This window comes from Phaethon lepturus, unplaced genomic scaffold (assembly GCF_000687285.1).
Source record: "Phaethon lepturus isolate BGI_N335 unplaced genomic scaffold, ASM68728v1 scaffold1956, whole genome shotgun sequence".
Lineage (NCBI taxonomy): Eukaryota > Metazoa > Chordata > Aves > Phaethontiformes > Phaethontidae > Phaethon > Phaethon lepturus.
In genome coordinates this window covers 74332-88705 of record NW_010546749.1, presented here as the reverse complement: position 1 = coordinate 88705, position 14374 = coordinate 74332, and the positions used below count along the sequence as shown (strand labels likewise).

Genomic DNA, 14374 nt, shown 5'->3' with positions numbered 1-14374 from the left:
TCTTAAAGGTCTTTTCCAACCTTAATGATTCTGTGATATTTCAAAACTCTTTACCCAGTTGTATTTTGCATCACTCATATTGCATGTGATAATCTTGCCATGGTGATCATCAGACCCCAATGAAAATAAGCTTCAAGAGTTCTTATTCACATTACTGTATCTGTTACACAGAATGCTAGATGTTATAAATGCTTCAAGAAAAAAATACTAAAAACTGTATATCTTTATAAAAAGGCACATGTGTACTTGAAAATAAAGAAATCCAAAGGGTCCATCCATCATTATTTTCATGGAAGAATCCTTTCCGTATTTTTGAAAAGACGTGTTTTACTTTTTCTTCCGTTCAAGAAGAAAGAATTATTACTCATTCTACAGGGTTATTTGGGAGGGAATGGTAGTTAGGATCACACCAGCAATAGCTGAAAAGAAACGCAGGTATGTCTGGTTGTGAACAGTATAAATAGCAATGTAATTGCGATGTTACTTGAAAAACTGAGGCTACATGAAGCGTTTATGATGCTAACATGTTTGGAAGAAAGAACATAAGAAAACAAACAGAATCAATGAGTAATTCAAAATGAATGTATTTGTTTTTCTTTCCTAGTGCAAGTGCTGGCCTGGATTCCGGCTGAAGGATGATGGCAAAACATGTATAGATATTGATGAATGTTCATCTGGATTTCCTTGTAGCCAGCAGTGCATCAATACATATGGAACCTACAAATGCTTGTGTGCAGATGGGTATGAAATACGGCCTGATAACCTAAATGGCTGCAAATCCCTTTCAGGTATCCCTTTTTTGTTTTTAATACACAGCTGTATCCAAAATAATGTGTGAAATATCTTAGCCTCAAGGTCTGTGTTACCCTTTTATACAAGATAAACAGAGTTACTTCGAAGCACACTACTTCTTCAATAAACAATAGGAATGTAATTCAATGTCTGAACTTAATGATAGGTTCTATTTTTAGTACCTATTGTGCTCAAATCATTTGTAGTGAATACTTAGTGGATTGTGAAAGTGAATAGTAACTTCATTAGAAAAAGTATTAGGAAAGTTAAAATTCATCAATTAATTCTACTTCTGAGTCACATGATAATAGTATGTTTATGGTAAGTGTTTAAAAGACTTCTGTTTTACTTCATCAACTGAAAAATATTAGAATGTAATTCAAACCTCCTGGTATGAAAAGGAGGAAGAGGAAAAAGTAATAGAAATTGCAAAATCCATAATTTATGTAGCATATGAAAACCTCGTCTTATACATAATACGCAGTAAAATTCAAGATATATAAGAACATTGGTTATTTCCTCACCCCTTTATCTGTGCCACAGATGATACTTTGATGTGCTTCAGTGAGTAGGATTCACTAGGTCAGTGAAAGGAAGAGCAAAATGTCAAAAGGAAATAATCAAAAAACTGTTCTACTGGATTTCCTTCATAGTGCAGGCAATCTTCAGCTTGAGCAGACTCCTCCTTATTCCAGTTTTGCACAGAGTTGTTTGTGGGTTGTTTTTTTTAAGTATCAAAAAATTACTATTTTCTTTCTAAATGACAAGAAGACTGGTACCTCTGTCTGCCTCATACTCCTGTCTCAGGTACTTCCCTGAGTAATCAGAAGAAACACAGGAGAGGGCAGAAATACTATATGTGTTCTTTGCTTTACTCCTATCTCATGCCTCGCAAGCCACTCGTACAGTTAGAAGCCATAGATCACTCAAATGAGAAGGGCAGCTGGAACACATCATAGTGCAGTTTATTGGAGTTGTCATATATCAAACTTCAAAAGTGATCATGACAAAGCTGTTTGTGCTGTGGCAAGGATGGTTGTGCTGAGAGGAGGCACCAACATGTGAGTGTTTGGCCTGATGCTGAATGCATAAATTGCCTTGAACTCTTTACAACAGAGCAGAGCTTTACAGCCATTCTCCACAAACCACCAACAGTCAGTGCTGGGGATGATGCCTCAGATAGTTTAAGAACTGGAGAATATCTTAACGGTTGAACATCAAATGCAAGCAACACCAACAGTCAGTGCTGGGGATGATGCCTCAGCTAGTTTAAGAACTGGAGAATATCTTAATGGTTGAACATCAAATGCAAGCAATGTGGTACAATGTGTTCAGTGCAAGAGCAGAGTAGGATGGACAACACATTACATTCCAGAACGTATAAGCAGTAGGTACAGATCTTAAATACATTTGTAATATTAGTAACTTTATTTTAGCTGAGGTCTTTGTTAATAGAGCTAAAATAAAGACAGCTTTTTCAAAAATCTGTATATATTTTTCTACTATTATGTATGTCCGTATCAGAGATGTTTCAAAGTAAGTGATGGCATGAATGTGTATCTGAAGGAATATTTTTTTATAAACTAGAAAACCAGCGGTGAAAAAAACCACATCTGGCTTCAGTTCAGGATTAGAGAATCGTTTGTCCAGATAGCTGTTTCTTTGTCTATATTGTTCCGAGTATTGATATCTCAAAAAGCAATGGTCAAAAACCATTCAATGGTTTGAAACCATAATAAATAATAGGCTTAGTGATAATTTGAAAGTGAATGTGAAATTAAAGCACGTGGTATGAAATATATTTTAAACTTAATATCTGACATTAAATTAGCATAAAATACAGTATGGTTCCCATATTACAAAGGCAAAAAAATTAAATTACATTGAAAGGTATACTAATTAATTGCTTTGTTCATTTTTATACTGCATCATTGATCTTTCTTGGAACATTTGAATGTTTTAAATATTTCTTTCATCCATAACATTGATCAGAGCATGTAACATTTATTTTTCAAACCATCTGTATTTCAGCATTGTATTCCTGATTTTCCATAAATTAACGTAAAAGCTAGTCTAATATATTCTTTCTCCCGGGGTTTAGATGAGGAACCTTTCTTAATTCTGGCTGATCATCATGAAATAAGAAAAATTAGCACTGATGGATCCAACTACACTTTGTTGAAACAGGTATAATCATAGTACCATGCTCTAAGTTTAACTCAATACTTTTATTCTTTTCTAAAGTGTGCAACTGACAGAAACTTCATCTTAAAATTGGCATTGTATGCACCATAGAACAACTGCAGTTCCTTCAGAGTTTTTATAATATTTTAAATTGACTATTTTATCTGAATTTGACATGATTAAAGCTCAGGCAGTTGTTTCATCAGTCATTCTGATGTACTAAAAAAAATTACGTTATTTGTGATCCTCTTCCATCACAATAAGTTTTGCGCAATATTTCAGTTTTCAAAAAAAACCCTCAAAAAACTATTTGTCCTTGTATTATTTGGGCTACTTGTTGTCATAATCCAAATCTATTTTTTTTTTTTATTTAGACAGGCAATTCCAAGATTTACCATGTTATAATACATGAATATATATCTTTGCCTAAATTTCATTTTTAAAAATAATTACTCTAAATTATTATAACAGGACAAAAAAAACTTATTTGAAATAAAACCTACAAAAAGAGAAAGTCACCCAGTAAGTACAGAGCTCTCGTTTTTAGCAGTTTCTGCTCTGCTTCTATGCTTCACCTAAGTGTAGTTACTTACCACAGATTAGAGTTCCAAAGTATGTTTTATTAAAAACATCTATTTCCTTGATTACTAATTAATCAATTGTAGAAAGACTAGAAAAATCAGTTTTACCAGTCACTTACTTTAAGCTTTTTGTGAGTTCTTGCGTCAGTAAGCTGTGCATCTTAATGTCACAAGAGAAGTGTTCAGGTCTTCATAACAGCAATTACAAAATTAACCATCTTGCATTAAACATTGACTTTATTTAAACATAGAAAGCATTATGTTATAGTCTGTTTGTTCTTCTGAAATCCTTCTGACTACCTCTCATTTACATCTCACTGCCTCTCTCCTCTTTTGCTGGTATATCTATTAATAGAAGCCTGTGGAAAGAGGGCAGCAACAGTAAATTTTCTTTATGGTTGGTGCTGACAGATTGTCTCAGAGCTTCATCAGTCTTGAATTTAATGGACTCCTCTTCAGTATGTTAGAGACCATGTAGCTCCAGCCATTGAAGAGAATCTGTGTTTTCCGTATTAATTCACCAGTCTAATAAATACCTCTTCTATTGAACCTACTGGCCTTTGATCTTACAAATAAGGCATTTTTCAAAGCATCCAGAATTGAAAGCAAAAGAGGGAGCTATACCAGCAGAACAGGAGGGCTGCCTTCCTCATAAGGACATCTTTTTGTCCTTGTAATGTTATGATGGATCAGCTCTTTCTTAGACATCTACCAGATGAAGGCAAATAGCAGAGCTGCGCTAGCAAAGGAGCAAAACTACCCTTCTCTGTGTATTTAATCTGTGCTTTGCCATTCTAACAATTGTTCATATAAACTCAGAGTAAAGGAGCTGAAAGTGGGAATTCATTCAGTCTTCTCTGAGTTGTTATGTGCCAGCTTTTTCCTCTTTTTTTTTTTTTTTCAAATATACATAAATGGTACAACTGTTTGAATTGTCTCATGTATGTTCTTTGCCTACCATTTCCTTCACTCCTAGTCATCAAAATCCTTAGGGTTTCCATAGACAGAGTGGATAGAGAGGATCTTCCTCCTCATTATTTGTCATTTTTACCTGCTTTTTTTTTAATGGGGCACCAAGGGAACGCAAATCATGGCCTAGGATATTGTGTGCTGTAGCGGAAACAAACAAAACCACAGGTTTAAGATGGGAGACTAATGCAGCTGATGCCAACTGAAAGCTTCCCTATTCCTTCTAAAAACAGATTACACAAGAAATGACACAGAATTATGCTAGGAAGACTTAAAAGTGACATGTAGATCACGAAGAGGAGTTGTTGTCTGGACAGAGAACTCTATCGCAGATGTACAGAAATAATTTTAGCTGGAATTAATGTTCTGATAAATACTGGAACCAAACTGACCCAAAATAAAACAGTTGAAACCAAAGACTTGTAGGCAGTCAATTCTCTATTAGTGTGGATACTTAAGAAACGTCTAAAGTATTGTAGAATACATAGATAGAAGGCTAATTTTTCACAAATCACTGATTTCTAGAATGTTACAAATTTTTGATAGCCTCCTGTTTTCATTCACCTGTTGTGTCCTTTGTTAAGAATGTGGAGTGGGGGTTTATCTGTAGATATATTTAAACTAATAGTAGAAAAAAAACAGGAAAAGTGTTTTGCAGCACAGTTATGACTGTCAGAACTGTGTCTGGTTTTGTTAAAATCCTGTGTACATGGATATGATTTTTGAGAATGGGAGTGGTCCTCTGACACTGCGGTGTTTCAGTCTTTCTTTAATGGTAGTTTGCGCAGCCGAATCATTGTTTCCCTCTACATTTTGGTCAAAAGATTGATTTACAGTATTACGCTGTGGTAGTTGGCAGATAAGCTGTGTATCACTTTCTGTACAATTAAATATTGTTGTTCTTAGTTGTTTATTTTAGAGTTAGCTGGTCCAGCACATCCCCTGTATGACTATGAATTACATTAATGAGGGAGGTTGCTGATGACCTGAGAGTAGAATGTCACTGGGCTGGTAAAAGAATGGATTAACTGATCTTGTAGTTTCAAAAAGGATTGCAAACTGCATCCATTCTTTCTACCACTGCTGCTCCATCTTTGATTGATAACAACATATTTGTATATTAAGAATAATTGTGATTTCACTACATATCAAAGTGTTAAGCAGATTATGAGGCAAAGCTTTCCTCTTCTCAGATAAGGAAATAAGAGCCATCATCTGAATGCAATACCTCTCTCTTATCTGACATTGGGGATGGAAAGCCATTATTATATGACTGCTCCTTCCAACTTATAGGTGTACCTCAACTATGATCACCACTCTGTCTTACACTGTATTGGCTTGGTAATTAGAGCCATAGGAGACTTCCAGATGCCCGCTGGATCTCTAACTTTCATACTTCATGGACATACTCTGTGTGTGTAAAACATATATGTGCGTGCACAGTACCTGTAATACAGCATCTAAGAATTGAAAACCTCCTTATTCAGGAATTAAAATTAATGCTTTTCTGAACATCACAGTTTTAAATTCCTGATTAATTAATATTAATAATGAAAAGTTTTCATTACATAAAGTTAATAAATTTTATGCTATTTCTGAGTTTATTGCTATAAAAGGAATGTCATCTAGTTTGCCAAAGTAATGCCAAAGGTAGTGATTAACAGAGGAATTGAGGAAAAGTTGAAGTATTTACTATTAAAGTTCATTTTAATAACAGGAGTGAAAACCGCAGAAGCTTCATTTAGTTTCATGACATCTGCATTTTTGAAATGAGGTAGTTCTTTGTCACCATATTTATTTCTGTTACAATTTTTATCTTACTCTGACTGTTTGCAAGTTATGTATGGAAAAATGAGAGGGGTACTTCAAAAATATGCGGTCCGCTTTTGAATATTGCATGCAATGTATTTTGCATTCTGAATGCTATCAAACACTTTGTATTCAAACATTGGAATAAATGGACTCTCTTTTTTTCTCTTTTTAGGGGCTGAACAATGTGATTGCAATAGACTTTGACTATAGAGAAGAGTTCATCTATTGGATTGATTCCAGCAGACCAAATGGCAGTCGCATAAACAGAATGTGTTTAAATGGAAGTGACATCAAGGTAAGTGGGGATTAATAATGTCAGTACTAGAATTACATTTTTTGAGTATCTTGGGAAATGCACTGGGGGTGCTGGTTGACAGCCGGCTGAACATGAGCCAGCAGTGTGCCCAGGTGGCCCAGAAGGCCAACTGGCCTGTGTCAGAATGGTGTGGCCAGCAGGAGTAGGGGATTGTACCCCTGTACTCGGCACTGGTGAGGCTGCATCTGGAATCCTGTGTTCAGTTTTGGGCCCCTCACTGCCAGAAGGACATTGAGGTGCTGGAGCGTGTCCAGAGAAGGGCAACGAAGCTGGTGAGGGGTCTGGAGCACAAGTCTTATGAGGAGTGGCTGAGGGAACTGGGATTGTTCACTCTGGAGAAGAGGAGGCTGAGGGGAGACCTTATCACTCTCTACAACTACAACAACCCTGAAAGGGGGTTGTGGTGAGGTGGGTGTTGGCCTCTTCTCCCAAGTAACTAGTGATAGGACAAGAGGAAATGGCCTCAAGTTGCACCAGGGGAGGTTTAGACTAGGAAAAAAAGCTAGACTGGAAAAATGCCTTTACTGGGAGAGTGGTCAAGCATTGGAACAGGCTGCCCAGGGAGGTTGTGGAGTCACCGTCACTGGAGACGTTCAAAAAACATGTAGACGTGGCACTTGGGGACATGGTTTAGTGGGCATGGTGGTGTTGGGTTGATGGTTGGACTTGATGATCCTAAAGGTCTTTTCCAACCTTAATGATTCTGTGATTCATGGATTTAACACAGACTGTGAGGTTTTGGTACATGCATACAAATACAGCATGAGCTAGCAAGTCCTAGTAAAATTTAATTGCATTTCTGTCGTATTTGAAATAGAGGGACTAAGAAGACTGTATTTGTGAGCTAAACTCCTTATGACTTAATTCACAGTTGACTGAATTAGCAGTTCAGTGTGGTTCAGAGGACACCAAAGAAAAAAGACGTATAACTAGGTGTAAGCTGTGTAAATACACTTACGTATTATTTCTTCATATAGAATTTTCTATGGTTTTCAGTTTGTTTTTGTCTCACCTCCACTACACTGATAATGAAAATAACTCAATGTCTTTGCTATGAATAATCCAGGGTAAAACTGCAGTCCCCTTTCTGCACAGCCTGTTTTGCCTCTGTAGTGGAATAAGCTCACAAATCCGTTGTTAAGCACATTTGTTGACTTATGTGAACATGTTTCCAGAATTTGTGATAAGCAGTAAGGAATTTTTCTTTGATTATTCTCTTACGTCTGACCTTCTTAAACATGGAACAAATGAGCAGTAACATATCTTCTGAATTTTTTTCCCTGATTGGACACCAGTAAATTAAGCAGAGAGAAATTATTTCTATTTTTCATTTGCAACTTAGTACATGGACTACCATATCCTCAGATCACACCAACTTTAGTCTTCTTGAGGGTTAAGGTTAACCTAACTGGCATCAGTGAACCTTGTTTCCATCCTTCACACAGAAATAATTTTTCTTAGAAATTTAAAAAATGTGGATGAGCATAAATTACCACACTCTGATTGCATGGGGGTAAAACTAAAATCCAGCATGCACTCAAAAGTTCTAGTGAGTCCCTGCAAAGATACTTCCTGCAAAAAAATAGGAGGCAAGTGTGGGGTTCAAAATCTATTAAATCATATTTATTGCCCTGAAACATTTTACAAAGCATCCTATTCAGCTTCTTGTCCATTCTGGATGTATTTGTATTTTATTACTTTAAGGATTGTTTTCAGGACTGGGCATGACTCCAGACTTTTTCTTTCTATCATAACTATTTCAAGAAGAACAAAGAATGTTTTCCCAGTCAAAAAGTTGTAATTTCCAGGTGGGAGAGTACAAAAAACTCCTATTGCTTTCTAATGATGTGATAATAATTCAATTTTTTAAGGAAAGGTTTTAGAAATTTGAACAAACATTAGAAGAAAATGAGGTTGGAGGCAAGGAGGCTATTTATTTTTTCCTTCATTACTCTTTTGCAATTTATGGAGCCAGTGTCATCTTGACGGAGATTTTACTCAAATAGGATGCCAAATTCAAAGCGAAAATTGTGAAAGTTTTTTAAAATAAGTGCATTTAATTTTTTGTATTGTGGCTGTCTGATATTGTCAGTAATCTGTTATCCAGTACCAAATGATAACTTTTTATCTCTTTGACTTATATTTTAATAGCTTACCATAGTACGTATTTCTCTTACAAATAATTAGTTTCCCAGTTAACCTGTTTAAATTTTTTTTTTAATGAAAGAGAATTTTTATGGTTGACAACCTTTTCTCTTAAATTATGATTTTTTTAAATTTTATGTCCTTCATACTACTTATTTTAATATTTACTATAAGTAAATATACTACTAGTGTAAATGATACTGTTTTGGATGTAAGGATTGATAAAAGGATTTCCCTTTTAGAAGATAGTATCTTTTCAGCATGCCAACTCTAGCTTTCTTGGTCTGGGAAACCTGATGGCATCTCATTTTTCTTCTGCATCTGATCATGGAGGAGATATTTATACAATTTAAGCAACAACTTTTTCACATAAATGTTTTCCAACATTAATACAGTGGTTTATGCATAGTATTGTAGATTCAAATAAAATCTGTTATTGGAAAATGGTGTAGTAAGCTGGATCATGTACATTAAATGTCACATTGGAATAAGCTTAAAGTGACCCTTCAAAGGAAAAATCATCACAAAAGAGAGACTAATTACTTTGATGCTTCTAGATAGTGTAGCTAAACTACTATCTAAGTTTGCAGAGCTATCCTTTTCTACATGAAATGCCCCATGTTGCAGTGCAGCGGTCACTTCAATTACACCTTTATAAAACAGTGAAGCTGGTAGTGCTAACGTATTAGAAAATACACTATTTTATTCATATTAAAAACCAGTGCATGCTTGGATTTGATTTTACAAGATTATAAATAACATAATAGCCTGACAGGGTGCTTTTATGTATTTGTAACTATAAAATTTGTTTAAAGTATCTCGGTGTCTCTTCTTACCTTGAAGGGTTTTCAGTATTTTCAAATGGTAAATAAAATTAAAAATAACACATAATACAGTTAATATATAACACATAATAATATATAACACATAATGAAGTTTATGTGTAAAATTTATACTTTATTGCACATGCACACTACGGTAAGAAACCCATTATTAGTACTCAGGGAATCTCAAATATTTTCCAAGTATTGCACACTGATTTTTTTTTTCTTAAGTTCTAGTTACACAGACCTAATCAGGACCTAATCAGGAATAGAATAGGTCCGAATAGACCTTATCAGGAATTTTTAAGCCTAGAAGAACTTGGACTCTAATGATTGGAAATACTCAAATGTCACTCAACACTTAACATGAAGTACTCCCAGACAAGCAAGATTGAGTCATACAATCATGATGAGATTTGTAATCATGTATATCTAGAGGCATTTGTTCAAGTCTCAGAATTATTCAAGTCATCAAAAACCTTGGGAATAACACATCCCTTTCAGTAGAGCCTAGGCTTTCCAGTAGGTCACTAAATTGCTTCTGTCCCTTAGTTTACTCCTTAATAATGTAGTCCTTTTGAAATTTAACAAATTCTTAGGAAGTTCCTTTTTCTTCTGCCACATGAATGTTGGTGATAAGAGTACAGTATTTACTTTCCAACTAGATAGTCTTTTTCTGTTTGCCTGAGTTGAGTGCCCTTATGGTGTCTCTGTCATGATGACATATGGCACCACTGTGATATTAAAATTAAATATATGCCAATGTAGACTAGTGAGAGAACTGGTGAGCTAATAAGCAGATGTGTTTGAGGGCATACTATGGGGAGAGAAGCCTCATCTCCATGCTGTTGTGTGAAGAATAAACAGAATATTAAAGAGATAAAAGGTTTTTTTTTTTTAATTAAGACAAAAGGAAAATTAGACACTTAAGATGAAAAATGAAAGATACAAAATTCTTAAAATTGAGTGCATAATGCAGGGAAGTTGGAAATTTGGTGTTTACTACATTGTGCTATTCTCCATTCCCCCTTACTGTAAGGAAAGTGTCACTTTGTCTTAGTTACTTAAGAAATGTCATTACCTCGGAAGCGTCAATGTTTAACAGGGAGTAATACCTATGTTTTTGCATGTTGTATGTCACTGTATCATGCATCCAACCTCTCAATATTCTGGTATTACTAACCCTTGAATTGTTGGTCCTTTTCCCGGTATTTAGATTAATAACTTACGTAATTTTTGCTTTTCTAGGTAGTCCACAATACAGCTGTACCCAATGCACTGGCTGTCGATTGGATTGGGAAGAATCTCTATTGGTCTGATACCGAAAAGAGAATTATCGAGGTGTCTAAACTCAATGGCTTATACCCTACCATCCTTGTGAGCAAAAGGGTGAAGTTTCCTAGAGATCTGTCCTTAGATCCTCAAGCTGGGTATGAAGCAGCCATTTTGCAGTAATTAATATTTAATCCTAATTTTATATTTAAATATTTTTATTAAAAATAATATAGAAACACTAATTAGTTTTTTATTATCTGACTTGCAGCTACACTGGATATCAGTAGTCTAAAATGCATTACCAATGCTTATTATATCATCATTGCATATAAAATTAGTATAATAGAAAGATGAATGCAGGTACTAAACCATGTTTTTTCATATTTACTACTCTGTGAATGGTTTTTATTTGGTAGGAGGAAATCAGATATTTCAGGAAATATACCTATCTTTTCTTAAGAAGTGTGTTACTAAAAACCAAAAATTTCATATTACATAGTAGGCAATTCTTACGTTTTGTTTACTTTATTCACTTATGTGAACTGTCTTGTTTGCACTTTTTTCTGTGTTTACTAGTTTCTAAAATCACAGAATCACAGAATCACAGAAACACTAGGTTGGAAAGGACCTTCAAGATCATCAAGTCCAACCATTAATCCAGCGCCACCATGTCCCCTAGACCATGTCCTGAAGCGCCACATCCACACGTTTCTTGAACACTTCCAGAGATGGCGACTCCACCACCTCCCTGGGCAGCCTGTTCCAATGCCTGACCAAATAATTTGGGCCATTCAGTTACCACACATTTGAAGACTTTTTTCTGATCGTTTTTACATGTTAATTGAAGAGTGAAAAGGTTTAATCCCATGTAATTTGAAGATAGCTTCTGCCTTTTTTACTCTATAGAGTTTTGATTTTCACACAAGCCTAATAGCTGGACTGATTAGGATAAAAAGGGCTTATTTTAGGAGACTTAGTTTCTAACTTCAGTTTTCAGAAATTTGAAATTATCAATGTTTTAAAAATTTATTGCAACACCAATAATAAGAAGTGAGAGCTGCCTAGTTAGTTTAAGTAGTTTGTTAACTGGTACTTTTAATTGCTAATTTTAATAATTATTGCATGACTTATAATTTATTTATTAATATAAATCTGTACTGGTATAGTGAGTGCAGTTTTGACTGCCACCACCACTTTTGATATCTTGACAGGTGTGAGAGCTATACAAACTGTGGAATTTTTTCTTCACAGTTATATTGTGATTTCAAAATGTTATATTTTTTCCCATATAATTGATGTCCTTGAGAAAATTAGCCTAATACTTTGAATTTTAAATAGAAAGAAAAAATGGAATAATCTTTCCATTAATAAATTTGATTTTCACAGAATCTCACAATGGTTGAGGTTGGAACGGACCACTGAAGGTCATCTTGTCCAAACCCAAGAGATATAAGCCCTTTTTACTTTTTTCTGTTTGTGGTGTTTGTTTTTGGTTTTGTGGTGTTTTTTTTAAACAGAAACTTTCTAGCCATTTCTATTTCATCAAAACCAAATCAACATTAGAGAGACTCAAATAAACCATCTAACCATTTCATGCCAGCATCTAATTCAGATGATAGTAGAAGAAAGATTTTATATTCTTGAAACTGAAATTGCACAAAAACATTGAGGTATTTCCTAGTTATGTGATAATATGTGTAATGCCACAGCCATTGCTCACTGGGTCTATATGGGTCAATATGCAGTTAATGCCTCATAACCAGAGACCTCTCAATTCACCAACAAACCATCGCCTGTATTAACACTATCCACTAAAATATCAGTGTACATTTAATTGAAAGTCAATAAAACTTGGTGGATATCTAACCAAATGTATTCTCTTAAGTAAATATTTATGCTGCATATAATATTAAAGAATAATAATAATTCTGAATAGTAAGATGTAAATTATTATCTAATTCCTGAAAAAATATATTATAAACTATGGGATGTTTGCCCTATGTCCTTTTAGAATGGAATTCCATATTCCATTCTATTTTGTAGAACGGTAGGATGTATCTGCGTAAATTGGATGAATAAAGCTATTGTAGCATCTTATAACACTGTTACAGTATCATGGCAAATTAATGATTCTTTTCTATGTCTGAATCCTAAGGCTCAAGTAAACATCTCAAGTGTCAGTGACAGGATAAAATTGTTGAGTTGGTCTGGACTCTACTGAAACAAAAGAAACAAGTGTATTTCCTAGCTAAGAAACGTAACCTGTGTACTTCACTATTTTTAAGAGAAAAGCTGTTTTCTGCCAATTCTTAGTATTATCCTTGGGTTGTCTTGTAACTGTACACTTTCTTCCCTGTAAAATTTGGCAGGGAAGATGTAGGCATTTCTTCACTGTATTCAAGACACCAATACATGGTATATCTCTCTGGTTGGCTGGACATTTAGAATATATTCCCTGTTTATGCAAAAATCAACTCTACAAAGTTTGTACAGATAATCCCAGTCTTCCAGGAAGGTTTAGATATACACAGGCATAATAAATTTATTGTGCTCCTGCTCAGTGCACAGTATGTGTACCGACCTAGCTTTCTGAGGCCGAGGTCTGTTTGGGTTTTGTGGGTTTTTTAATGAATATATTTATTTGTGTGCTTATTTAATGTATATTACAATATGGAAAGCTGCTGGAAGCAAAAAATGAATTTGCATTTCAAATTCAGAGTTATTGTTTGAAATATTATTAATTGTATCTTAGTTTTTTTCTCACAAATGAGAAATGTTATATCAACTATATTGCTGATGCCATACAAAAGGAATGATAAGTTTCTGAAGAAAAAGTTTTCTGTTGAAGTCATTGGAGACAGTTACCTGTAATAAAATTCTTGTCATAAGTTCAGTAGTGATGTCACTTTTGCAGGATATGAGATCTGTGAAGTCCATACTTCAAACTCTAAGATATCGAGACTAAGTAATTTAAATGCACTTCTTACTAGTTTCTAATGAATTTGATGAATCTACATCTAGAGGACTCTGCTATTCAAACTCTTTACATTTAGCACACACATTTACAGACAGGTCTAGAAAAATCCAAAAATCTGTGTTGAAAAGGGAACCAGTGTAGAATAATTACTGATTTATCCTTCAGATCAACTAAATAAATGAATTATTTATTGTTTTTGCATCTCTAAACGAATCAGCTGTTGTATTTTGTTTTATAGGTACTTGTACTGGATTGATTGCTGTGAGTATCCTCACATTGGCCGTGTTGGTATGGATGGCTCCAGTCAAACGGTTGTCATAGAAACACAGATATCTAGACCTATGGCTCTTACAATAGATTATGTCAACCACAGACTGTATTGGGCTGATGAAAATCATATTGAGTTTTCAGACATGGATGGATCTCGTAGACATAAAGGTTGGTCAACAGCTTTTTTTTTTAGTTTGTTTTTTCTTTTTTTGATAATTTTTAAATTGAG

The 14374-nt window shown here is 34.6% G+C and overlaps 1 protein-coding gene across 1 annotated transcript in view; it reads left to right on the top strand.

The window, feature by feature from the left end:
• Positions 1 to 604: 604 nt before the first annotated feature.
• LOC104622570 (low-density lipoprotein receptor-related protein 1B-like) overlaps positions 605 to 14374 on the top strand; it is a gene marked incomplete at both ends in the record, with an annotated part of 82351 nt that continues 68581 nt past the window's right edge. Inside the window, 5 exons of the mRNA XM_010289401.1 lie at positions 605 to 788; positions 2894 to 2979; positions 6511 to 6633; positions 10872 to 11053; positions 14114 to 14313. Coding sequence (XP_010287703.1) covers positions 605 to 788; positions 2894 to 2979; positions 6511 to 6633; positions 10872 to 11053; positions 14114 to 14313 — 775 coding nt within the window. The remainder of the gene's footprint in view (positions 789 to 2893; positions 2980 to 6510; positions 6634 to 10871; positions 11054 to 14113; positions 14314 to 14374) is intronic.